This window comes from Orbilia oligospora (assembly GCF_000225545.1).
Source record: "Orbilia oligospora ATCC 24927 unplaced genomic scaffold scaffold00097, whole genome shotgun sequence".
Classification (NCBI taxonomy): domain Eukaryota; kingdom Fungi; phylum Ascomycota; class Orbiliomycetes; order Orbiliales; family Orbiliaceae; genus Orbilia; species Orbilia oligospora.
This window is the reverse complement of record NW_011645654.1, coordinates 916,758-941,578: the sequence shown is the minus strand read 5'-3', so window position 1 is coordinate 941,578 and position 24,821 is coordinate 916,758. Positions and strand designations below refer to the sequence as shown.

Here is a 24,821-nt window from a genome sequence, read left to right as displayed (position 1 = left end):
TCGGTTTCTGCTGTATACTAGCCTTTGTTCATTTACAATCCGTTACTTGTCATTTCCAACAACCTGGAGCTTTTCTTGGTAATGGTAGCGATTATATTATACCTCAATTCAGCTCGATATGTCATGAAAAGTAACCCAAACACATATTTCTAAATACCGAAATAGAAATCTATAGCATCGGCTACTCGACGGGACCGAAACTCCTAAATGGTTCCGGTGTATAACCGAAATCACGATAGGGGAGCGATTTACACGGGCATAAGCGATAGTTTTTCCTACGGATCATGTTGACTGTCAGGTTACTAACGACATAATTATATATACTATAAGGCCTTTTTTTATACCTTTAATCCTATGAACTTAAGTGTCTACCTACCAATAGGTAGTAGGTAATTATAATCTAGTTCGCGTCTACGGGATAAAATTGGGTATATATATATGTTCCACCCAAGGAGAAGGAGGAGGGTGAAAAACGTTTTTGATATAAAAGATCTTGCAACCAGTTATCTAAACTGACCGGACTCCGTTGATAAAAAGAGAAGAAGAAAGAGAGCAGGCACCACAGAAACGACAGAAAACAAGTAAAGGAAAAAAAAAAAAAAAAAAAAGGACACCACCTGTGCGTTTTGAGGAGATAACTGGCTAGCAAAGAGACAAGGTATACGGTAGAAAAATCACAGAATATCGATGGACAAAAGGACGGATGTTTGAAAGGAGCAGAAGAGCAAAAAAAGGGGCAAGGGAAGGACAAAGAGAAAAAAAAGACGATCATGGTGAAGCGATTGAACTAGAATGCTAGAGAGAGAGAGAGGATTGACAAATGAACAAATGAAAGCTAAGAAAGATATGAACGAGCAGAAGCAGCGGAAACAAGACATCGTAAAAAAAATAATAAAACCAAGCCAAGCGAGCATCCCTATACGATTCCTTCCATTTCCAACTTTTTTTCTTTTTGAAAGCTTTAAACTGGGGGGTATAAGTACTGAGTATCATACGAAGCCCAACCGGGGGGAAAATAAGAAAACTCCGGATAGAAAGGTGAAACAGTCGTGAGAAATAGCGATAACAGTGGCCCAGAAGCATGAAGGCGATTGATTAAAAAAGTATTTTCCAGTCCTACGAATATCTAACACAGAAGGAAAAGAGAGCGGTGTGACATGGATATAACTTCTCAGGTGAGGAAGCAGCTATAGAGTAGGGAAACGGAGATTCGGAAGAGTTAGTACCAGATTTCCGGCGAAGCTAGGGAAAGTCGACTGAGACGTCGAATTGGTGGTAAATACGACAGTGCTAGTGATCCGTGAGCTCGACTTAGGCAATCCCGACTAGAAGATCCGGATGATGCAGAATACCCGCTAAGTGGCCTTGGTATCCTCAACTCTAAGGACGAAGAAGAAAACGCAGCACCTGACATCCTAGAATGCGGTCGGCTCGGATGTCTAGCACCGCAGCTATGTCGTCTGGTAGACCTTAGATCTTCGCGTGGATTCGCCCGTTCAGACTATTTAACGGTGTCCGGCTCAGTATCTGGTCCTTGCAGAGGCACGCTCAACAAGCTGGTACCCGTACTACCACGCTTAGTACTGTACTTGGCGATCGAGCGGCCATCATTAACATCCTCGTCCTCAGGTCTATTTTCAGTGCTACTTCCTGCTCCAAAGAATGTCGGGTGGGATGGCGTGACCAATGGACTAGCGGCACCAGTCATGACGATACTATCTCGGTCTCTGTGACGTTCAGCGAACAAACTTGCACGGTCGCCCATGGTAGCCCGGTCACCACCACTAAGGACACTTAGTGGAAGGGATTCCTTACTACCACCCCATAGACTGCTTGGTGGTAGGGCGCGGATTGATGCATCGGTGTCAAAACTACGGCGTCGCTCGCGCTTTCGGGAAGAAGAAGCCAGAGTTAGGATACTAGCATCGTCCGAGAGCATGTTTCCTTGTGTCATTGTATGGTACGTTGTTGGGTGTGGGAGAGTCGTAGGGATACCATGTGTGGAGTTTGAGTTGGAAGGTGTGTGGGTTAATCCTGGAGCAGGGGAGATTGTGAATTGATGGGTAAAATGTTGGGGGGGAGCATTTGGGTTATGACTAGATAGATGGGGATTATAGGAAGTCGTTATGCCGTTGGCAAGGTACGTCGAAGGAGGGGCAGTAGACTGAACCGTGGTCAAAGTTGCAAGCGATTGGACAGATTGAGATGGCGAAGAGTGGGCGGTTGATGAAGTATATGTGTGAGCGTGGGAAGAACCAGCCATTGAGGCGGCTCTGGTATGCGAACCTGATGCGATACTATGCGGTGGGTCCGAGAACACAACTTGGGTGCCCGAAGATGAGTGCGTCCCTGACGTGGATGTGGACTCGTTTGTCAAGATGCCGTTTGAGACCGATCTCTGATTGCCATTGCCGTTTCTATTATGCGATGATGGTTTGAAGGCAGCAAGTCGTTTCATCAAAGTACTAAATGGTTTGCGACGAGGGTGTCGGTCTAGACAAAGTGGTGGATTATGTCAGCAGATAGGTCCAAGCAAGGCGGCTGCAAATTGTGACAGGAGAGCCGCCATCGCATCATCATCACCATCGTATCCCTGAGATGTGAAAGACGTACCTCCTCCATTTCCGCCCTGACCACCAGAATTTGGTGCAATTCCGGTCGCCATCTGGGCTCTTGGTTCTTTTCCCTTCTATTCTATGGTCTATAATTACGTAAAATCGAATCGAGGCGATCCTATGTTCGTTCTGCTGTAATAGAGACACGCGAGCTTAGAGCGCTGGCTGGTTAAGGAGGCCTGAATGGAAGTCTCGGGAAGGGTGTCGATATGAAGGCCGAAGCTTGATAATCAAACGGACGTAGGATCTAGTTGAATGAAGTCGATAGGTATGGGTTCCGGTGAAGCCGGCTTTTGTCGCAAGGCTGTATTTGCGATGACGAAGGGAGGCGCTGGTTCGAGGCAACTATGATGTATTTGTGGAGAGGTGGTTGTTGTTGTTTTGAGGTTTTGCCAATGCCAATTCCCTAAAATTTGGGGCGCCAACCAGTGCGATCCTGCCAATGACTACTAACTACAAGGAAGTAAAGATCGAAGACGCAGTTCAACAGTCGCCAGAAGAAACAGAAGAAAGGTATCAAATGAAGGAGAAACAACGAAGAAACAATCAAGCAATCGATAAATCGATAGATCGGGGAAATATGAAGGGACAATGGTGGAGAAGTCCTAATTTGGCTGTTTAGTCACGGGCGGGAGGTTTGTTTCGACCAAGCAGCCCTTGCACATGCTAATATAAACCTGCCCTATGACGGGAAAGGAAAAGGCTAGAAAGGACCACGCCCGTTTCAGGTTCAGGGTCTTCGACTTCGATTCTTCCATATTGCAGTCACGGTCACCTCACTTCTCATATCTGCCGGTATACACGATTGTATCGACTGTAGATGATACCTTCGAATGAATGCCCCCATTGATCCAATCGAATCGGCTTCTGGTGTCAGTCACCGGACCTGATACAGACCGCCACAATTGATATCAGAAGACCAGTGCAGAGTCGCGGGTGGCAGCATAAGCCTGTCCTACAGTCCTCTATATGCAGGCTTCCTTCCCGTCTGTATACAGCCAGCCGCTGGGTCTGCCGTCCTTGTGTGTGTTTCTATACTGTAATAGTGTAGGGATAGAGGGAGTCCATTAAAATTTTCTATCAGTTTCTAGACCGAAGAGGCTCAAAGTCATCGCTGTCCAACCATTCTTAATAAGGTCATCTGGGGTATCTCATCTAGCAATTCCTAAAGTGATGAACATGATGGCTACAAATTTTTAAAATTTTTTTTAATGTGGGCAATCAAGTCGTCTGGCGACATTGATAAATAGATGTCCCGCGCGACGTGGCTTTGCAGAGATACATCCAGATGTCTACCCCTCATATATGCACACCCCTCCAACCCCTCCTATCCACGACTCCAGAGATGAGATCACCCCTCCTTCATCATCATACTATGTCGGCCGCTGCCCGAGAAGCAGTGGCCTAAAATCTCTGAGATTATTGAAACGAGTCGCCAACTGCAGATTGAAAAATCTTGCAGCAGGTTGCGTCCTGTGAAATATGAAAGACGCATATGCATAGTTCCCAACCCTGAGCGTTGAAAGAAGCTTAAACAGCGGTAATGTGAGCACTTTTCTATGGTATGGTAATAGTTAAATAATATCCAAGGGTTTTCCTTTGGTTATTCGGTGTGTGCCAGTTCCTGGGTTGCAGCATCATGCATGCAATGCAGGGCACTAAAGATTAGAGGGCGAACTGCTTCATCAATGATGCACAAGACTGGACGCCGAAATTCGCGAGTTCAAAGTGTAGAGAGAAACAAACACGAGAGAGACTTGATATAGACACGGGCCGGATGTGTCCTCGAAGTACCTTATAACGGGAAGGAATTGGAAGTGCCGTCCCGACCGAAGGGATTAGCTGAGCTCTGCGGGGAAAGCATCTAGCTTTTAGAGCCCGAAGGCAGAGGAGTACTGCCCTCGGATCAATTTCCGTTATATCATGAGAAATGGTAATTCTTAGTCGGCCTGATATATCCTGCAGCCATTCTCCGCGTATCCAAGCATTAATGCCAAAGGAAGAAAAGCAATTGCTTGCAGTTCTCGATATCACCCGAGCTAGGCGAAGTCAGACCTTTCCGTGGGGTGAATTCTGAGTTCGCCGTACATTGCCTCCGTTTGGAGGATCGTGAGGCGAACCCTCAGACGGCTTCATGAACGATTGTCCAAAAGTGGAGAACCTATGGAACACCGCCTTTGCCCATGCAGAGCATGCCCTCAAGCTGCAGCTTTGCCGTGCAGGTCAGGGACTGGGATCTAACGACAGCCTGCATGTTTTGTTCATCATTAGCCCACAGAGCATTGCTTTTGGTGGGGCACTTACGTTACTGGCTGGACGTGGGGAGCTAGAGCTCGAACTGGAATTGGAACTGGAGCTTCGATGTGGGTCGATGCGGTCGGTACATACGGAGAACATGGGCAGAAATGACCGAACCGAAGAAAACCTTGGGAATGCCGTGAAAAGGTCCAAGCTTTTTGCCATTCTTTCTCGGGTTTCCGTTAGTCAAACCGGTAGACATTTCTGACGGTGAGAAAACAGGATTGAATTAATTCTATAAATGCGGCCCGATATCTTACAGTTGGTTTTGTAGTTCACAAGAGAGTTTCAATCGCAGAAAATTGGGCCGAAAGTACTTTATAGCTTTTAACTTCAACGTCACTGCCATCGTCCTCATCATTACTTGTGAAGAATACTCAATTCCTACGGACTATACCGCTGTACGGAGATAATACGTTATACGTTATACATCAGACCTAGGGTATCCGGCACTTATAAGCTAGCGAGAAGGGAAGCTACAGACCGGAACTAGGGGAAGCCATCATCCGTGACAAGGTACGACATGACAGGTCTATCCGAGATCCCCAGTTTTGTTCAAGTTCCCAACGTGCAATTCGCAACCCGCAGCGGCATCAGCCATTTAATTTGCTGGTAGCCCAACCTCAACAGCATTAGTCTCTTCGCCTCTTGGTTTTCTTTACACAAGAATGCAACTTTGATTCTTCTCCAGTTTACCCCGCTACTTCCTCAATTGATCAATTGACGGGGATATCCTGCCTCTAAATGCGTGGCGTCGTCCACGATCTTTCCCCGAACCAGCTAGCTCTGGCAGTTAGCTCGGGTTCAAATCGCGTCGAAGCAGAGCAATCGATATCGTCCGCCACGGCCGTGCCATGGTGCGGTTGTTTGCTACCTGTTTGTCGTCCTGATGCACATGGCATGATCAACGTCATGGTAGCCTCCTTTTTCTTTCATATCAGACCAGCGAGGCAAAAGTTTGCAAATAAGTGCGGAGCAAATTAATACTATTGATAGCTTCGATCTTCGTGGTCGTCGCTGACTGTTCCGTGTCTGTTGGCCCGCATCGGCCTTCGCCCGGGTCTGGATTTTGAGAGATATCGATACCAGCTAGACTTAAGCTGGTTTGTTAATAGCTCTTTTGATTATAAAAATGAGCAGCCTGCAGCCCCCCTCCAAGAGTAGCTCAGTTCCCTGACCCCGCCGTATACATGTAAAGTATGTAATGTATATGCAAGCTGCAGAGCAAGTAAGTGTGAACTGTCAGTGCTTCAAGCAGACCCCTCGATTCCCCTCCCTCCCTCTTCTCATCGTCTCTGTTTCTGTCCCTGGCTTGGTCTTGCACCGTCGGTCAAGTCTATAAAGACGGGCTCTCGCCGTCGTGAACCCCTTTCTTTCTCTCTCTCTGATCACCATCCCCTCCCAAAGCAGTTAATTGTCATCAATTGGCCCACTTATTACCAATTGACACGCCCCATTGAAGAAAAAAAGGTATCTCTATCCTCTTCGTGCCAATGCCATTACGCTATATCACATTTCATTTCCTCGCATCTGCTCCTTCTTCAAGCTAGCTCCCGGCTCTAGGCCGGCAATGCAATGGCCAAGCATCAATAAACACGTCGAGTATCGTCATGGGGTTACGTTACAGCTCCAGTGGCACTGCTATGAGCTGCTATGGTCGAAGCAGGTTCCTCCTTGCCCTCAGCTTACTCGTCGCTGTTCCCTGCATCAGATCATTGTCAGGAGCCGGTCTAGCTGCCCCCACTAATGGGCTGCCTATGCAAGCCTGGTGCCCCGCAGCCCGTAGCTGCCCGTTTCCCAATTGGGACCGCCGTTTGTCTTGCCGAACAGGAACCCCCAATTTATGCCACACAACGCAGCGGACCTCACTTTGGCTGCTGTCGTTACGTCAGATATAAATCTCGACGGCTTTCTCGGAACTATGCATCTTTTTCTTCCAGCTTTGCTCTCCATTGCAGTTGTACAGCAGTTATAAACTGTACTATTCTTTCTTTCTTCTTGCAGGAGTTAAATCGTCTCTAACAATTACTAGTGCTTGGTAGATTAACTAGAGTGGAATTATAAACCTTTAAGAATGTCTGCCCCAGCCGAACAGGCCGCCGCTGCGGCTGCAACTGTTCTTACACCACACCGGAAGAACAGCGGATCCAATCATCCAGTTCGTCGTGCCTCTCAGGATGATCATCATGACTTCCAGTCCCGCGCTCCCGATGGTGCTGGTTACAGGCGACGTACCAGTATCATGGAAGATAAGGAACGATGGGTCGGAACCGCCTTGACTGTGAGTTAGATCTCTAGACTTAGAAGAACTTCGTTAGAAAACTGTATCAGATATCGATATTAACAGAATCGTTAGCCAATGTATGTTGGTATCGCTGCTCTAGTTCTCGATAACCTTCTCGAGATTGGTCTCTCCATCCATGACGGAACCTATACCACCGATTTCTCGGTTGAGACATACGATGTTTCCCCTGAGACTAGCCCAGAGGATATTTCCAATATGGTTCTCAAGTACGTTGTCCAGCAGCTCACCACTTTCGCCCGTGAGCATACCGTCAAGTTCGTTGGTGCTGGTATTACCGAGGGTGCTGAATACCACTGCCCAACCATCTCCAACATCATCTGGAAAGAATTGGATATCGTTCCAATTGTTTTCCACGTCCATATCACCCTCGATCCAGATCACGCTTCTGCCAACTCCACATACTCCCCACCAAAGGATGGTATTGAAGTCCGAAGCGTTGACGAACAGGCTGATTCCGCCGTTCGTAAGGCCTTGATGTACTTCGGTCCCAACCACAACCCACGCCTTACTATCGGTTTCCGTAATCAGGTCGAGGTTGACGGAGATGGCAAGATCCACCTTGTTAATCTCAAGCAGCTCGAGGAAACTGTCGCCGATACCACCTGGCGATGCGTTCTCAAGTATGCCAATGAAATCAAGGCCAAGAAGCTGAAGATCGCCTTCTTCAACTCCACCCCACAGGGTGGTGGTGTCGCTCTCATGAGACACGCCATGATGAGATTTTATAAGCTCCTTGGTATTGACGTTAGATGGTATGTTCCAAAGCCAAACCCGGCTGTTTTCAGAATTACCAAGAACAACCACAATATCCTTCAAGGTGTCAACGACCCATCGGTTGGTTTCAGCAAAGACCACCAGGCCCAAATGGACCAATGGATCACCTACAACGCTGAGCGTTACTGGCTCAAGGAAGGTGGCCCACTCAGCAAGGGCGGTGCCGATGTCATTATCATCGATGACCCACAGATGCCAGGTCTCATCCCGCTCATCAAGAAAGTCCGCCCAGATGTTCCAGTCATCTACCGCTCCCACATTGAAATCCGTGGTGATCTCGTCTTGAAGCCGAATACTGCCCAGAATGATGTCTGGAACTACCTTTGGGATCGCATTCAACAGGCCGATGTTTTCTTGTCGCATCCTGTCAACAAGTTCGTTCCAGGAAACGTCCCCGCTGAGAGAGTTGGTTTGATGGGCGCTGCCACCGATTTCCTTGATGGTTTGAGCAAGCCTCTCCGTGACTGGGATCTCCGATACTACTTCCACAACTTCCGAACTCTCTGCAGTGAGAACAGGATGTACAAGTTGCAGTACCCAGCCCGTAACTATATCGTTCAGGTTGCCCGTTTCGACCCGTCGAAGGGTATCCCCACCGTGATTGAGTCCTACGTGAAGCTCCGCAAGAAGTTGGATAACATCCTTCCTATTAGCAAGATCCCACAGTTGTTGATGTGAGTCTATCAGATCAAACTTTCGACACACTTCTTGATCCTTACTAATGTGATAAATAGTTGTGGTCACGGTGCTATTGATGACCCAGATGCTTCGATCATCTATGATCAGATTCTGAACATCCTTGAACAACCAGAGAATCAACCCTATGTTACTGATATCATCGTTATGCGTATCCCACCATCTGATCAGCGTATGTTCACTTCCCCTTTATTTTTTAATTTTTTAATTCGTATACTCACGGGTTCATAGTCCTCAACGCCCTTCTCTCCTGTGCCAAGGTCGCCCTCCAGCTCTCCACTCGTGAGGGTTTCGAGGTCAAGGTTTCGGAAGCTCTTCACAAGGGTATCCCAATCATCGCCAGCCGTGCAGGTGGTATCCCACTCCAAGTCCAACACGAGAAGTCCGGCTACCTCGTTGAGCCAGGTGACTCCGATGCCGTCGCTCGCCATCTCTTCGACCTCTGGCGCGACAAGGATTTGTACGAACGCATGTCCAACTTCGCCAAGAACAACGTCTCTGATGAGGTTGGTACCGTCGGTAACAGCTTGGCTTTCATGTACATGGCTGCGAAGATGGGTAAAGGTGGTGAGATTATCAAGCCAAACGGCAGATGGATCAATGATATGTTGAGAGAGGATGCTGGAGAGCCATACAGAGATGATGAGCCTAGACTGCCAAGAGGTGGACTTTCGGTTATCGTTTGAAGAGGTTATGATGAATTGGTCTCTGACCTCTTGACGAATGAAATGGATGGATGAATGGATTTATTTAAATATTTAATATACTCTCTCTTTTGTTTGGTGGTTTAACTGATTATCTAGTTTATTTTGTTCTTCTAACCTCTTACTCTTCTTTTTTTTTTTTGCTACACTTATTCTGGGGGACCTTAGAGATGATGGTCTAGAAAAATCAGAATTAGGATATAGCTTGATACATAAAGAGTTTAAATCAACAAAAAGTTCGATTCTAGCTTATATAATTATCCATGTTCTTTTTCCCATGATCTCAAGATTAAGCTTCAAAAGTGTGTTATATGACGTTAGCGTGTTGTTAATGTTGGAATATTCTCCCCCTAACCCCTTGTTCCTTTATTTCCGAGCTGGTTACAAAGCCAAATGCGCAACTATGGAACAACCCAGCTAGTCAACCTTTATGCATTTGTGCTCATGAATTGCTCATCCTGTGCAGCTGTACAGGTCCATTAAAAGATTATTTTTTCTCTCGATGAGTCCACTCTTCCAGTTCACGTACTTTACAATCAAACATGATTACCTGATCCCCCGAAATTACCGAAGCTTTCTCTTTTCACCTACTTCAACCTGAGCTCTTTTTCTTAAACAGTAAGATAAAACTGCTGTTTTACGCCATAAGCGTGTGGGACTTAATTTTGTTCCCCAAAAAGGTTAAATTTTATGAAGGCTTGGGCCAGGCCCCTGACATAGTTCCCTGGGTGGTTTCCCTTAACTTTATACCTTTTTTTAAAAGAAAGATATTATGGATGAGCAGCAACAGCCGCCGCGGATTCAGCGGCTTTCGGCTAGTGCGATAGCTCAGATTCGGAGTACAGTGTCGCTTACGAATTTGGCGGGTGCTGTGCAGGAGCTTTTGATGAATAGTATGTCTGTTTTTCTTAATTATTAATTCCTGGATTGTGTTCTTTGATCATTTAGGATTGTGAAAAAATGCTAATTAATTTGGATGTTCCTTTAGGTATTGATGCTAATGCTACTACGATTAATATTTTTATCAATATCATCAAAAATTCTATTGTAATTGAAGATGATGGGGAAGGTATTATTCCAGGTGATATGATATTAGTTGGGAATAGATATTGTGAGTATTCAAGCTCGATTTCCTTTCTTTTTCCTTTTTCTTTTCTTAAAAGAAGGATTTTGTTATTAATACTAGTATAAACGTTTCCTGGACTTGTAGCGACATCTAAATCGACATCTCCCTCAAGCCAAACCTTTGGCTCTCGTGGAGAGTTCCTATCATCTCTCGCAACGTCATCGTTGCTTACGATTTACTCCCGTTCTCAGTTTTACAGATCTACCCATGCGGTAAGATATCATTATGGGTCTCGGCTAGTATGTGGACAAATCGAAAACGACCACTTGATGCTTCCAAAAAGTGGGACGAAAGTTATTGTCGACAGATTATTCGGTAACTTCCCTGTAAGGCTCGTGGGGAGGGAAGATATGACCGCTACCGAAATAGCGAGGGAGTGGAGGGATATTGGGAGGAAAGTTGTTGAGGTTTTATTACTTTGTGCAAATAATGGAAGAGGTGTTAAAGTTGTGGTTAGGAATGAGGAAGGTGTTAGGAAGGCGGTTTTTGATATTGGAGGCGGGGATGAAAGTGGTATGTCTGTGAGGATTGGGAATGTGGTGGATCAGGCGGGGTTTGGGAAGACATTGTGGGAGAAAATAAGTGGTGAGTGGCGTGGGATTACTATGAAAGGGGTTATTGCACTGGTGCCTGCGGCGGATAGGGAGAGGCAGTTTATTTGTGAGTTTTTTCTTCCCTGCTTTATAATTTATAGGGGGAGGTGGGTGCTGACTCTTACTGAAGTCGTCAATGGTTCACCTGTTGGGAGGCATACGAACTCGATTTTATATTCCAAGATCAATGGTTTGTTTACAGGGTCATCGTTTGGAACAATCGATGAGAATATTGCACCAGAGGCTGGGAAGAGATGGGTCGTGAGGAAGGGCGTTGAACGACATCCTTCGTTTGTAATATTCGTGGAAACATCTGGTTCACTGAATATGGTGCATGCAGAGGATTTGGAAGTGGATAGTGGCAATACAATCCTCTTAGATGTCACAAGCTTGATTGAAGCGGTGGTGGATGAGTTTCTGAAGGTTGGAGGTTGGAAGAAGAGAGCCGCGGCCATGATGCCGAAAAAGAAGGCAGATGAAGATGAGGACATCGGGACGAAGTGGGTGCCGAAGAGGAGGGCGGATCTTGCCTTGGATTTGATGTATCCTTCGAGGATGAAGAGTTCCCACAGTCTCGCCGCACAGAACCTCAATGGAGCGAAAATTCGGAGGGTCATGCCGGAGCCGGCGGAAAGACCACCACCGGAGGAATTGATGCAGCAGGAAGATATACCCGCCGACGATCCTGCTGTTTTGAGATACTTGGACCCAGAAACGAACCAAAATATATTATTGGATGCAAGGACCGGGAATGAAATCAGGACCCCGAAGCCGCAAGCAATGCCGAAGAGATTGACCTTATTGCCTGAACAACGAAAGGGGATTATGACCGCTCAGGGCTGGACATCAAATATTGTTTCGGTGGGTATAGCCGATCCCTGAAGAAAACGACCGAGTGTATGGCTAACTTATCATAAAGTCCTTCAAAAACCCGGTTTACAGAAACCCCGAAGCACAGATTCCTCGAAAATCTATGATATCGGATACTTTCAAAGGAGATGAACATATAAGTACGGCACGACTATCTAAATCATCCCTTCAGACAGCAAGAGTAATTGCGCAAGTGGATGAAAAGTTTATCCTCTTGTTTTTCCAACCTCTGGAGTTACTGGTTATCGTCGACCAACATGCTGCCGACGAAAGAATTCGGGTTGAAAGGCTTTGGAAGGAATTTGATAACGTACCGAAACCTTTGAAAAAGGAGGTTTCATTCTCCATCAATGCGGACGAAGCGAACATATTGAGATTGTATTTGGATGATATCAGGACTTGGGGGTTTGAATTAGATATTACACCGATAAGGGGAGCTCACGGTGCAGTGGTAGTTGATGTTGTCGGGGTGCCAGAGTTAGTGGCGGATAGATGTGTAAGTGAGTCATCAGTGGTGGTGAGGTTATTGAGAGGCTGGATTGCAGAGTTGAAGGATGAAAAGAGAAGTAGAGGTTTTCCTGATAGTAGAGGCGGGTGGATCAAAAGAATGGTCACGGCTACGCAGCGTCTGAACGAAGTTGTCAGCAGTCGAGCTTGCAGGAGTAGGTGGCTTCACAATTTCCTTTTCTACAGATTAATTTTACTGACGGTGTGATTTTTGTCATAGGCGCAATTATGTTCAATGATAAGCTCACTTTAGAGGAATGTCGGGATCTGATCGACAAGCTTGCTGCTTGTGATTTTCCATTTCAGTGTGCACATGGAAGACCAAGTATGGTGCCCGTGGTCGATTTAGCGGATGATGGAGTTGAGACACGCTTCAAGGAGGATGCATGTGGCAATTTATGTTTCCAGCATGACTGATATATGAGGTCTAACGGCTTATTGCCTGAGGAGGTCTAAAGCCTTAGAAGTTTGGGATATATCCGGTATAATATAAATCTATATCGAGATAGGCTCGCAATACGCTTAAAGTGCCGGTTCTGTAGACCTGTCTAATGCGTACTACCTATGGCTTAATTATTAGTATATTATCGATACTAAATAATCAATAAATTTTAAATCAAATTTAAAACTAGGCAGATTGTCTTTTACTGTTAACATGACACGGACCTCCAAGAAAGTATGCGAAAAGACGTCTCTCGAAACTAAAAAGCGTTTAAGTTTTGACTTGCCGCCCGACGCTCGTCAAAAGTGGGCCTTAAGTTGTCTTGGTGTGATCCTTCACAGATAGTTTCGTGGAGATACCCGAGCCCGCCGGCTATAAAAGTCGGTATGTTATTCGAGATTGTTGAATTTACAATTGATTATACCGCATCATCTACACAACTTTCTTCTCCTGCTAGTTGATCTCATCTAGGTGCGAGACCTGTTTGATCGACTGTTTCATTCAATTAGAATTGGTATTTTTTGAAGGGTCCAAGACCGTTGAAAAAGTTTTCCCGCACTTTGGTTCTGCTGTTGGAGTTTTCCGTCGACAACACAGAATTAATTCCCACGATGTCGCCAGCGGCACTTGATGACCCCACCGCCCCTCGCAAGCAATTATCTGGTCCTAACAGGGTGAATTTCCAACCTTCTAAGCTTCTTCCTTTGTCGAAATCCCTAAGAGATGGTACTGAGATTATTATTACACCCTACATTAACGGATACCACGATGCGCCGTTAAAACCGATCGTGGAAACGTTATGTGAGGAGTTGAATGGGGAGATTGAACGGGGTGATACGTACCCAATGGACGAAATTATGAGCGCGGATTTGTTTGAAGTGTATTGGTTCGGAAATTTTGCAGCGGTTGTGACAGTTCGAGGAGGACCCGACGATGGGACAGTGTTGGGCAGTTTTCATGTCAAGCCGAATTATCCGGGTAAGTAGCAATCATATATAACTTTTTGGCACAATCCAGGCAAAAATAGTTGCGCTCGGGGTTTATAGATCTAGTTTTGATTGTTCATATCGGTTTTGCGTATCACTTGGATCTTTTCGAATTTCGTAGCTAACATTAGATTGCTTTGTTCGTGATCGTTAGGAAGATGTTCTCACGTATGTAACGGTGCGTTTTTAACGGCGAAAGCTGCGAGGGCACGAGGTGTCGGAAGGGTAATGGCAGAGACATTTCTGGTTTATGCTCCTTTGTTGGTAAGTTTTATTTTTAAAGCAAAACCCGCGTGTGGACTACAATCTACGCGATTTATGATCACATCGTCGATGCATCGATGTTGAACAGAAGTTATTAATTTGTTTACTTGTCTCTTTTTGGGTATAAATAGGGATACAAATCGAGTATATTCAATTTGGTTTTCGAGAGTAATGTTGCCAGCTGCAAACTTTGGGACCGGTTGGGATTCACAAGATCGGGCAGGGTGAAGGACGCTGGATGGTTGAAAGTCGATGGGGAGGAAAAGTATGTTGACGCTATTGTTTTCCAGAAGTTTTTCGATACTCCAGAGGAATAAAATGTATTTTAGACGTTGTTTGTTTCTTGTTCAAACATTGAAAATTATAGGGATTAGAACGGCATTGAGAGCCTTTGGAAAACTTCTGATCGAGCCTAGTATGGGAGTGTGAAACCTGCCCCTATCTCTTTCAAGAATATGAATACTTCCGTTAAATTGTACTTGGGAAACCAAAGGATTTTGGTATACTTAGAAAACCGATATTGGGAAACGGAAGTCATATTATATTAATATTCTGGCTTTGTGCAGCTTTTTTCTTTTGAATAAGAACCTGGGAGTTTCGTCCATTAAAAACTTATCACTATATATAAAATTGGTTATATGTGCAGATAGCGAATTAATTAAAATATTATGAGAGGTAGGAAAACCCCGATGACGTTTCGGAATTTCGAGACCTTGATGAGAAGAGGATTTCGCAGCAGCCAATATGGGTCGAGGCTCTGACTGGCTGGGTTCACGGGAGCTCATTAACGGTAGACATATTTTTATCTTCGGTTGACGGAGACGTTTCCAAGAAATTAAACTCTTGGTGCGGCTTTGAACGTTTCGGTATCAAAACAAATGCTTTTTATTTCCCGACGAATGGAGTACCCCGGGGAAAACATATTCTGAGCTCACGAAGCATTCGCCCGTTTTCGCTGACCCCGTGCATGGGAATAAATCTTGCCCGTTAGCCCTAGGCGCCCTGAAAAGATGTTGTAGGCTAACGGCCTCAAGATAGTTCTTCTAAAGAAAAAGTAACTGAATTCGTGTCTGTAGGTGGCTCGCGTGTCAAATTCCGGCTCGTGGAGATGGAGAAGGAGGAGTGATAATCACGCATCCCTCTCGATACGAACATGATTCGTACGAATGTTGTCCCGCCTCAAAGACATCCTGAATTGTGAGTTTTCAGAAGTTGGCAAGGCTGAATACTTATATAAAGTGTAGGTTTTATAGATATAAACTTTCAAAGGCGCCGTCTACGGAGCCCACCTGCCTTCGACTTCGTCAGGGAGCCCGATGTGGAAACTGCTTTGAAATCAAAGCATATCATAAAAGCATATCTACGTTACTAGGTTGTGCTTATTCGCCCAGTCTTCATCTTGTGAACCTTATTGACCGGAAATATGCATATCGACGTGGTCGTGCGGGTATATTGAGCTTTCTCAAATTCTTGGGGGTTAACTCCTTTGTGACTTCCCCGCGACCCGAATATTTTTTCATTGCCCGTGAGCCGAAATATTAAAATTTGTGACAGAGCACTTGGAAAGAATTTGATGCTTGCCCCAAACCGATTACCGCGGATTTACCCCAAAAAATGATATACCCTCTCTGGAATTGGGCCCGTGTCTATACCCCGCAGATATATCGCATGGAGCTATGGTAGTCATCGCTTCCCGTTTTTCCGGACGGTAGAAGCTATCGCCGTTATAAGCATTTGCCTGGTACCCTGGAAAGACATCTGGACTAGGATAGACGAGAAAAATGCGAACGGAAGTACTCTATACTATATACATGGCTTGTGATATCGTTATGGTATCCGGCCGCCTATAAACCCGAAGAGGCAAACGACAGTGTGAACAGAAGTTTGCAGCGTTGATGTTTTAGGAAACTTTATAGGCAAAAAGAGGTTGAGACTTTACGGCACCTGATTCCAAATACTGCGTAACGGACTAGGGCTCCGGGAGCTCGAGGCTAAAACATATATTTTTCTTGCCACTAGCGCTAAAGTAACCCGCTCCAATCAAAATTAGAGCTAATCCTGAGCCTCTAACTTTGTTTTGCTTTTCCGGATGTACAAAAATTGGACTGATCTGAACGGAGCCGTGAAGGAGCAAATTTCTATGTCATAGTGAAAACTTTGAAATAGCTACTTCCAAATCGGAATTTGGCACGGCATTTTGTGATATTGTTTTTCCACCCATAGTAATCATACTCCGATTTTGTAAATGGTGGCTTATGCATGAGTTCGGTTCTAGACCTTCGGAAGCATATGCAAAATTTTTATCAACTTGGGATGCCCTAATAGTATGATATCATATGATCGGTTCGCAATATGATCATAAGGCGGAAGTGAGCTCTATAACTTTATATCGAGTTAAGATGACAACGGGTCGGGATGCAGCTCGGTTACATTCCCACTACACGCAAGGGTATTGAAAAATATGATTTATGATGATGCCGTGGTGCAAATTACTGCATACCTATACATGGTGCAGGGCTTGGATTTATAGATAAGGAAGAAGGCGTGTTGGAATAGACGAAAATCATTGCCCGTCGTAAATCTAGGAAGGTGCAAATTGCCACTTCGGCTGTAGACGAAGTTACCAACCATGACGCCAAGATCCAACTTGACTTGTTCTGGGTAATCAAAATGCTCAGTACTAGTATGCACAATATCAATTAAGATTTTAAGCATAGAAAACTCCATAGAATATACAAATCTACTATAGTCAAAAGTATCGCTACTAGCTGCCTTTATGATGTAAAAGTCGCATGCGCCGCGCACCGTCTACAAAAGAAAAAAACACAAAAAGAAAATATTAACTTTACGTGTTGCAGTAAAAAGTGCAACAGGTCTCTCTAGCTCTAGTCACTGTGTGCGCAGGCACATGTGGGAACAGCTCAACCCTTGTCTTCGAGAGTGAGCATCTGCTGGTAGAAGTCTGATAAGCCCCCGAGTACGGGATCTATTTCGTCGAACAATCTTGTAAGTGAGGATTTCCTCATAGTATCTTCTGATGAACGCGAATCAATATCCAACAATGGAGACCCAGTCTCCGTGGCCATAGCTTGTACACTCAACAATTCCTCCTTAAACTTAATCAATGTCGCAGCTTTCGAGCTCAGCGCCGGCACTGGGATTTTGCTAAGTCGTCTCTCAAAATTCAATCTTGCCGGCTCAAGCCCTTGGAAAATTTCCAATACCTCATTAGGGAGCTGGATTTCCTCTCTCCTTGCTAGTACCTTGACGATATAGAGTTGAAATGCGGACATTCCTCTCTTTTTTGCCAGCCGGGATAACATCTTGACATGTTCAATAAAAGCCTCGTGATACTCTTGAAATTCTAAAAAGTATAATGTAAATAATGCCGATTGGAAGGAGTTGTAGGTAAGTAAAATGGTAGCCTTTGCGCCGTATAACTGGAAGTAGGTCCTTTGTAACTTGGCACTGTTGCAAATAATATCGAGCGCTGATGAGATCATTTTGGTATTTTCTGAGCATACTGGGGCAGTATCCGATATGCTACCCCGGAATAGATGGAGCTCGAGGGCGTGATACCATATACTATTTCCAATGAACAAATTAGTAATTGATATGGTACTGTGGCCCGGAATAAAAATTGGGAATGTACCGTAATGTCATGTTCGGCCCAAGATTACTGTCCGTTCGATTTACTGTGTTCAAATATCCTTCATACCAGGCCTGAAATTGTTGATGAATGTCGAGAATGCCGCTTGGTTCGTATTTCGTTGCGTTGTTGGAATACAGGTATACGGTCGCTGTTTGTACTACTTTTGCGAGCTCGATGCACTGACGCGCGGTTTCCATTTTTTGAAATGGGCGGGATCTCGTCAATTGTGGATACGGATGCCATGTGTCGTTGAGATCGACTTGATCCGGCATCGCAGGTTCAGGTAGGTTTGGCGGGGAGAGAAAGTATGGCTCTCGCAAAACTAGGGAGGCAAAACTATCAACCAGATTAACATTAGCAATTCGAAAGGTAAATCCGAAGGAATAAAGATCGAAGCCCTTACCATCGACAGATCCAGAGTTTCCAGCATGGCCATGAAAGTTGCAAAGGCGATTCAACGGCCTCGCCGCTATCGTAAATGCCCGAAGCCAGTTCTTGGTACATATTCATACCCGCATCAAAATAGTTGATCCCAACGCCATCGTTTGCTCTGTGTGCCTCAAAATAGTGCATTATAACGAGGGACTGCATATTGGTTAAGGATGTAGACTGAGAACTGGCTTGCCAAAGCCTTTTCGCTTCTTCGAAAAAATGATTGCCGCAGGACTCTGGGTCCATTCTGTCTTCAAAGGAAGCATCTCGGTCGGAATATCTCTAGTTTTAACATTCGTCATTAGACATCTATCAAAATAACCATTCCATCCTCAAATCTTGGTGATGGCAGCCCCCCCCCCCCCCCTGATTCTTAGGAGGACTTTGGTTAAACTTACACAAGCAGTGGCGAGCATGGCGTTAACGAGAAGCGGGGAACAGTATCGCGAATTGACGGGGTTACCAGACCGCATTTCAGATATAAACGGGGCCTTTTCAACGAAGTCGTAGACTGGAGCTTCCCAGGTAAAATACAATTGTATCAAATGGGAAACGAATTCGTCATTTGTCGTAACATTTGTCCAAGGCTGTGAGGGTACATCCGGTATCGATATTTGAACAATACTACCGATGTCCATGGCGTCGATGGTTTTGCTACGTCTGCTTCTTGGTTGTATAAGGTAATTAGCTTAACAGGGGCCCAATTTAACGGGTAGAGGATATGGACACGGATGGGGGGAGGACTAGAGGACGAAAACTGGGTAGTAGCATACCGGTGATATGATGGTGCTGTCGATGGTGAGGAAGGAATTTCATTTTCAATCTCTCCATGATCCCCCCTCGTGCTTTCGTCTTCCAGAGAAGACTCAGCTAGTTCATCATCGATTGTCATTTGGTCCCCATCCTCGAGTTTATCCTGAATATATTCTGCAATTTGTTCGATCGATGCATCGCCCCGGATCAACTCCAGTAATTTGGGCAGTTCTTCCTTTGAGCAGTACTTCGTTGCATTGAAAATCTTGTTAAGAATTTCATGTTCCCGAGCTTTAGAATCGCGATTGTTTGTAGAATGTTGTCGTTTTCTTTTATCGAGAAATGGGAAATATACGCATTCGCTGTTAGGTCGGGCTGTACAGGCAGTGCACTTCGGTTTGTTATTATCACACTATTGGGGTTCAATGAAAAGAGTATCGTCAGTTTTCAGTCTAGTCACGGGACTATATTGCGCGACCATCGTGATTCTATTGTTATTGAACTACCTAAGCAGCCCAGAAATGTTGCAAACAAGATTCAAGGCCGGGTGTTCGAACTAAAGAAACCAATTAAACAAAGGAGATTCTTATTTGTTGCGTCTTACCTTCGTCTTTCGAGCCTTGCAAGCAGTACAGGCGTTCGATATTCTGGTTTTCGTCTTCTTGATGGTTTTCTGAGGAACATGTTGAAGAATAGAAGGGCGAGGAGCCAACGGCCGCTGTGGGCTTTTCCTTTGCCCGTGTTCGCTCATTTTACCCCCCGAGTCCTCCCTCGGCTCGACCTCACTCAGTTACCGTTTTTGCCACACCTTATGGGGTCTTCACACGTTATTCCGTGGGGCCTTTATTGGAAAATATCTAAGTATCGATGCTAGATCGTTTTTCCGAAACTATCCTCGCCTTGACGACCTGACACGGGCCAAGTGTCATGCAGACATTCCTAAATCCAGGTAGTTATCTAGCCTGTAGGACCCAAGGAACCACATAAATGCAATGATGATTAAGTCAATTGTAGTGTGCGATGGATGTGGCAGAAGATGTAGGGTTTGTTTCTTTTGACTAGGATTTCCATGCAGGAAAGTAGCTTGATTATGAGGGAAACTTTCCTATGGTAGATTCTAGATGTGCATGTATAGACGGCCACCAAAATCACAGGACAAGTTTAGAGCCCCCCCGGTAATAAGTATCTTTCTGCCTATGTATCCTCGAAGCCCATCCCCGGAAAACCCCGGTCCCAAAGTCTCTTATTGTTCTTGGTATGCTGGGAACGCCCTTACAGCGCTAACCAGAATGATGATATCCGTTAGCCGGCCTCATCCAAGGATGTGCGCGTTAATTGACAAGGACACCAATCAACAAATGAGCAAGCTCGAGAAAGGTTCCCTGTTTGTCCTCGAATCCCTTTTCGAGAGTGCAATGGTCGAGCGAATTTTTTTACCTAGCATAAACTCAAGCGTATCGCATAATATCAGCAAATGCATGGCTCTATACAGGCCTGAGAGATGATGATTACCTTGTAGCGAATCTCGCTCAAGATTAACCGAGCCCCTGCAGAGATGCAGTTGCGGATTGAAGAAAGCGGGGTAATTCGAGGGGTGTGAAGTTCTTCGGGATAGCTGAGCTAGCTGAGTGAATAACCGGAGTAGAATGTAGGTCTATATGTAGGTATGGAAGGTTGACTGCAAAGATAACGTCAACCCAGGATGCAATTTCTGCACCTAGGTGGAACTCGTATGAATAGAGTGGGCCTTTGACCTGGTCAATTTATACTTGTTTCCCTGTTTAATTTATAACCGCTCCCTCCGCTCAACGTAAATGGCGAAATAAAGTTGAAGGAAAGCGATGGCCACCAAAAGCTATGAGGGCAACTTCAGCCTAGAGCTCTTGAGCTGTTGTCGAAATGGAATGGCAAAACTTCGCCACCTGTTTTTCTTTTCTATATCGTCTTGTAGGTCTGTGGGAACGGTCTAAGAATTAGCCTTGCCCGAGAAAATACTAAAGGATACCGGAGCAGGCCAGCCCGGGGTCAAGCAACTAGTACCAAGGTTCCGAGCTGAATGTCGATAAGTAATAAATATTCGATCGAGAGAAGGTGGATTGCCGTGGCCCGAAAGGGCAGTGTTTGGCATATATCACACGCATGAGATATCTTCGGCGCGCCAGAACTCCTTCAAGCTTATGCAGTTATGCAGCCTTATTGAGAATGGCTATTGGGCCGGCTGCCTTCAGAACCTCGCACGACAATGCGGCAGGTTTCATCACAAATCAACAAAAACAACATTAACGTCGAGCTAAAGTACTTAGGCAGGGCCGGACCCTTTGAACGAGGGAAGCTAGATCCCGTTTTATGACCGAAAAGCAAATTCAAGAGAGAAAATCTCAAGTGCACAGTAGGAAGTAGCTAGTAGTTAGCATATATTTGCCCGGGTTGGAGGGTTTTATGACTTTGGGTTTTTTACCTTTAGCGGAAACGCCCGATTCGAAATATTGAGTTGCAGCGCGGTTTCGCATTTGTTCGTGCCACAACGGCCAACTGCGCCGGCTCCCTCGCTACGCCGGGTCGATTAGCCCTTTAAGTAGACCCTAAATCCACGAGGGTCAACCGTCGGCCGTTGTTTTATGTAAGGACCCGAGGAGCCCGAAGACCGGAATTCCGATCCGTCCAGTGAATCTGCTTCATTCTCGTAGTTGGAGATATGTGGCATATGGGCTTGGCATGATATATTGTGGCAGTGCAGTATCGTGGCTTTGGGCTTATATCGCCCAAAATGGAAACCAGCAAGGTCAAACATTCTTTGGCAACACATGAGCTCAAGATGATTTTCGACTTCCTCTCTTTCATGACTCTGCGACAACACTGTTAACCTTCACCGTTCTGTATAATCATCATCAACCATCCCTCCACCATCATCCACCTCCCCCATTGACCTCACGACGGACTAACTTGAATACGCTCTAAGTCCAATCTATATCAAGTACCTTTTGATCACCAATCTTGTATCAAGAGCCCTCTCTGCGAATCTGATCTTCCCCGCCCCCACCAACCTACTAAACTGTCGCAAGAAGCTTGTAGCATCTCCCCTCGTCCTTTAGATAAACCCAAACAAAAATTTTTTAGGGCTCCAGCGTATAGCTTCCCTGTATTAGAGGCTTTATTGATCCCAAGATGGCTCCCACATCTAAACGTGGGTCAGCAAAGAAAACAGGTGTCCTTGAAGAGGCGCCAGAGGCACTACTGCAGGCGGTGGTATGTTGCTTAAGGTCTTTCTTTTAGCCATTAAATCACTAAACCGTTCCTCTAGATTATTGCCGACTCGTTTAACAGGCGTTTTCGGCCAATTACTCTCGAAAAGCCCCGGGTATGCAGCTCAGCGGGTAACCTACGTTAAAATTGCGACGACAATGCTGATAACCATATTAGTGCCTTCTCCCACTAGCCAACACTCCGATTATCGAATATACATTGGAATTTCTGGCACTTGGTGGTGTGGAAGAGATCCTTTTGTATTGCCATGCCCATCATGATCAGATCACAGAATACATCAGGTTTGTTACATTCACTCACATTCTACAAGTAATCATACTAATCCTTTTTTTAAATGATAGAGAATCGAAATGGAGCAAAGACTCTTCCCCCTTTCAAATTCGTGTGATTTACTCTCCTAGTATTATGTCTGTCGGCGACGTAATGCGAGAGCTCGACCAATCACGACTAATCAAAGAAGATTTCATACTTGTTAGCGGGGATATTGTCAGCAATATCCCCCTTCAAGGTATCCTAAAGGAGCACAAGGCGAGACGCCTTGCCGACAAAAACTGTATCATGACTTCCGTGCTCCGTGAGATTTCCCCTCGTCACGATTCAAGGTTAGGGTTACACTATGATATTTGGAAATTATTTAAAGACCTTTCTTAACAACTCTGGACTCATAGACCCCGGGGAGAAAACGCCCTATTCATCCTTGACCAAAACCGTGAAAGGATACTTCACTATGAGTATCTGAAACAGTCGGATTCCGAGTCCCCTATGCTCCTTCCTCGAGAACTCGGAAAAGCCTTTCCAACCATGTCCTTTCAAGAAAATTTCCTTGACTGCTGTATCGACATTGTATCCTTTGAGGTACCTCCCCTATTTACCGAAAACTTTGACTGGCAACATTCCCGTAAAGATTTCCTACACGGCATTTTGATGGATGAACTGTACGGAAAAACGGTCTACGCCCACATTCTAAAATCTGGATACGCCGGCAGAATCCAATCGCTCCAGACATACGATGCTATTCTTCACGACATAACCCGAAAATGGACACACCCTTTCAGTCCGGACACCAACTTAAACCAGCAAACCTACAAGTACACCCGAGGTCATATCTATAAGGAGTCTAAAGTGATACTCGCGCAGTCTGCTGTTATTAAGGACAACAGCATCATCGGTTCTGGAACCAGTGTTGGGGATAAGACAATTATTTCTGGGGCTACCATTGGAAGGAATTGCATTATTGGCAAGAACGTAGAGTTACACTCCACGATCGTATGGGACAATGTTGTGATTGGAGACAACTGCTCCCTCGGCAACTGCATTATCGCGAACGAAGCACACATTGGAGATGGATGTACCGTCGAAAGCGGGGCGATAATCTCATTTGGCGTTACTATCGAGAAGGGCACTGACATTCCTACGACAGCAAGATACACCAAGATGAGCACAAAGAAGGAAAAGGAGTCTGGGAGGTTCACCCAAGTTGTCCACTCGAAGACTAAGAGTCTTATCGAGTACGAAGACTCTGAGGATGACGAAGACGAACAGAGGGAGGCATCTATGGGGGGCCGTAAGTTTGATACCCGAGCCTGCCAAGTTTGAATTAGCGCTGACGAACATTTAGTCTATGCCCCTGAAGATGAAAGCGATTATTCTGACATTTCAGACTTCGAGGATGATGACGAAATTCCCGGGAAAAGAAAGAAAGGCCACGCTCGCACTTCTAGCGAAAGCGAGGCTGACAGTTTCTTCCGGGAGGCTTACAACTCTCTTCTAGGGGCTCTTAAGCAAAGCCACTCAGTTGACATCATGATCCTAGAATTAAACGGTTTGCGAATGTCCGCCAATGCTGAGTTCAGCGAAGTCAGACGAGCTACTGCCGCGGCGGTTATCAGCTACATCGTTTCAAAGATAACCAGCAACGAAAATACCTCGAAAGTTGTCGATGCAACAGTTGAAAAGCTTCTTCCGTTGTTCAATCGAATGATATTTGAGGTCAACGATCAGGCCGAGTTGTTAGGATACATTCAAAGGGAGCTCGCAGGGAAGGAGAGGGGCGGCACCCTCATGCAAGCCATCGGCATGAAACTCTATAATGAAGATTTGTGCGACGATGAAGGCCTTTTGAAGTGGTGGAATGAAGGCAATGGTCCGCAAGGTGAAACTCCGGAGATGACGAAGGTCAGAGACGGAGCAAAGGCCTTTGTTAAATGGGTTGAAGAGCAAGATGAAGATGAAGATTCCGAAGAAGAAGAAGAGAGTGAGGAGGAGGAAGATGATGAGTAAAAAGCCCTAAAGGGTTTTTTTTTGTATGAGGTAATCTCCAATATGTATACGCTTGAAACCCCCTACCCCTTCTACTTCCCTTCGCTCGGGCACTCGTCCCCAGCGTTCTATACTTGTTTATGAATATGCCGAGGATACCCACCATTTTTCATCGTTCCTACCCTTTTCAAAAAGTATCCCGCTGGAATTCCTTTCATATCCTTGTAGCATAATATAAGCATTTGACTTGGCGTTATGAATCATTGATACGCAATATTATT

General features: G+C 45.4%; 7 protein-coding genes across 7 annotated transcripts; 4 read left to right on the top strand and 3 right to left on the bottom strand.

The window, feature by feature from the left end:
* Positions 1 to 1,501: 1,501 nt before the first annotated feature.
* On the bottom strand, positions 1,502 to 2,665 carry AOL_s00097g270 (uncharacterized protein; the record flags this gene model as incomplete). The annotated part of the gene is made up of 2 exons (XM_011126103.1): positions 1,502 to 2,493; positions 2,614 to 2,665. 2 exons carry the CDS (start codon positions 2,663 to 2,665, stop codon positions 1,502 to 1,504), a joined length of 1,044 nt encoding a protein of 347 aa, XP_011124405.1.
* A 2,111-nt stretch (positions 2,666 to 4,776) lies between these two features.
* Positions 4,777 to 5,115, bottom strand: AOL_s00097g269 (uncharacterized protein; the record flags this gene model as incomplete). The annotated part of the gene is made up of 3 exons (XM_011126102.1): positions 4,777 to 4,852; positions 4,920 to 4,941; positions 5,004 to 5,115. 3 exons carry the CDS (start codon positions 5,113 to 5,115, stop codon positions 4,777 to 4,779), a joined length of 210 nt encoding a protein of 69 aa, XP_011124404.1.
* Positions 5,116 to 6,987: 1,872 nt separating this feature from the next.
* AOL_s00097g268 (uncharacterized protein) lies at positions 6,988 to 9,374 on the top strand (the record flags this gene model as incomplete). The annotated part of the gene is made up of 4 exons (XM_011126101.1): positions 6,988 to 7,194; positions 7,270 to 8,666; positions 8,727 to 8,860; positions 8,920 to 9,374. 4 exons carry the CDS (start codon positions 6,988 to 6,990, stop codon positions 9,372 to 9,374), a joined length of 2,193 nt encoding a protein of 730 aa, XP_011124403.1.
* Positions 9,375 to 10,787: 1,413 nt separating this feature from the next.
* AOL_s00097g267 (uncharacterized protein) lies at positions 10,788 to 12,905 on the top strand (the record flags this gene model as incomplete). Its single annotated transcript, XM_011126100.1, has 4 exons — positions 10,788 to 11,178; positions 11,242 to 11,972; positions 12,031 to 12,643; positions 12,709 to 12,905. The coding sequence occupies 4 exons, from the start codon at positions 10,788 to 10,790 to the stop codon at positions 12,903 to 12,905; spliced, it is 1,932 nt and encodes a 643-aa protein (XP_011124402.1).
* A 636-nt stretch (positions 12,906 to 13,541) lies between these two features.
* On the top strand, positions 13,542 to 14,497 carry AOL_s00097g266 (uncharacterized protein; the record flags this gene model as incomplete). The annotated part of the gene is made up of 3 exons (XM_011126099.1): positions 13,542 to 13,908; positions 14,071 to 14,180; positions 14,312 to 14,497. The coding sequence occupies 3 exons, from the start codon at positions 13,542 to 13,544 to the stop codon at positions 14,495 to 14,497; spliced, it is 663 nt and encodes a 220-aa protein (XP_011124401.1).
* Positions 14,498 to 17,101: 2,604 nt separating this feature from the next.
* AOL_s00097g265 (uncharacterized protein) lies at positions 17,102 to 19,768 on the bottom strand (the record flags this gene model as incomplete). The annotated part of the gene is made up of 6 exons (XM_011126098.1): positions 17,102 to 17,765; positions 17,833 to 18,168; positions 18,236 to 18,546; positions 18,663 to 18,930; positions 19,038 to 19,429; positions 19,622 to 19,768. The coding sequence occupies 6 exons, from the start codon at positions 19,766 to 19,768 to the stop codon at positions 17,102 to 17,104; spliced, it is 2,118 nt and encodes a 705-aa protein (XP_011124400.1).
* Positions 19,769 to 22,182: 2,414 nt separating this feature from the next.
* On the top strand, positions 22,183 to 24,561 carry AOL_s00097g264 (uncharacterized protein; the record flags this gene model as incomplete). The annotated part of the gene is made up of 6 exons (XM_011126097.1): positions 22,183 to 22,263; positions 22,319 to 22,375; positions 22,438 to 22,562; positions 22,623 to 22,883; positions 22,950 to 23,845; positions 23,900 to 24,561. 6 exons carry the CDS (start codon positions 22,183 to 22,185, stop codon positions 24,559 to 24,561), a joined length of 2,082 nt encoding a protein of 693 aa, XP_011124399.1.
* Between the last annotated feature and the right edge of the window lie 260 nt (positions 24,562 to 24,821).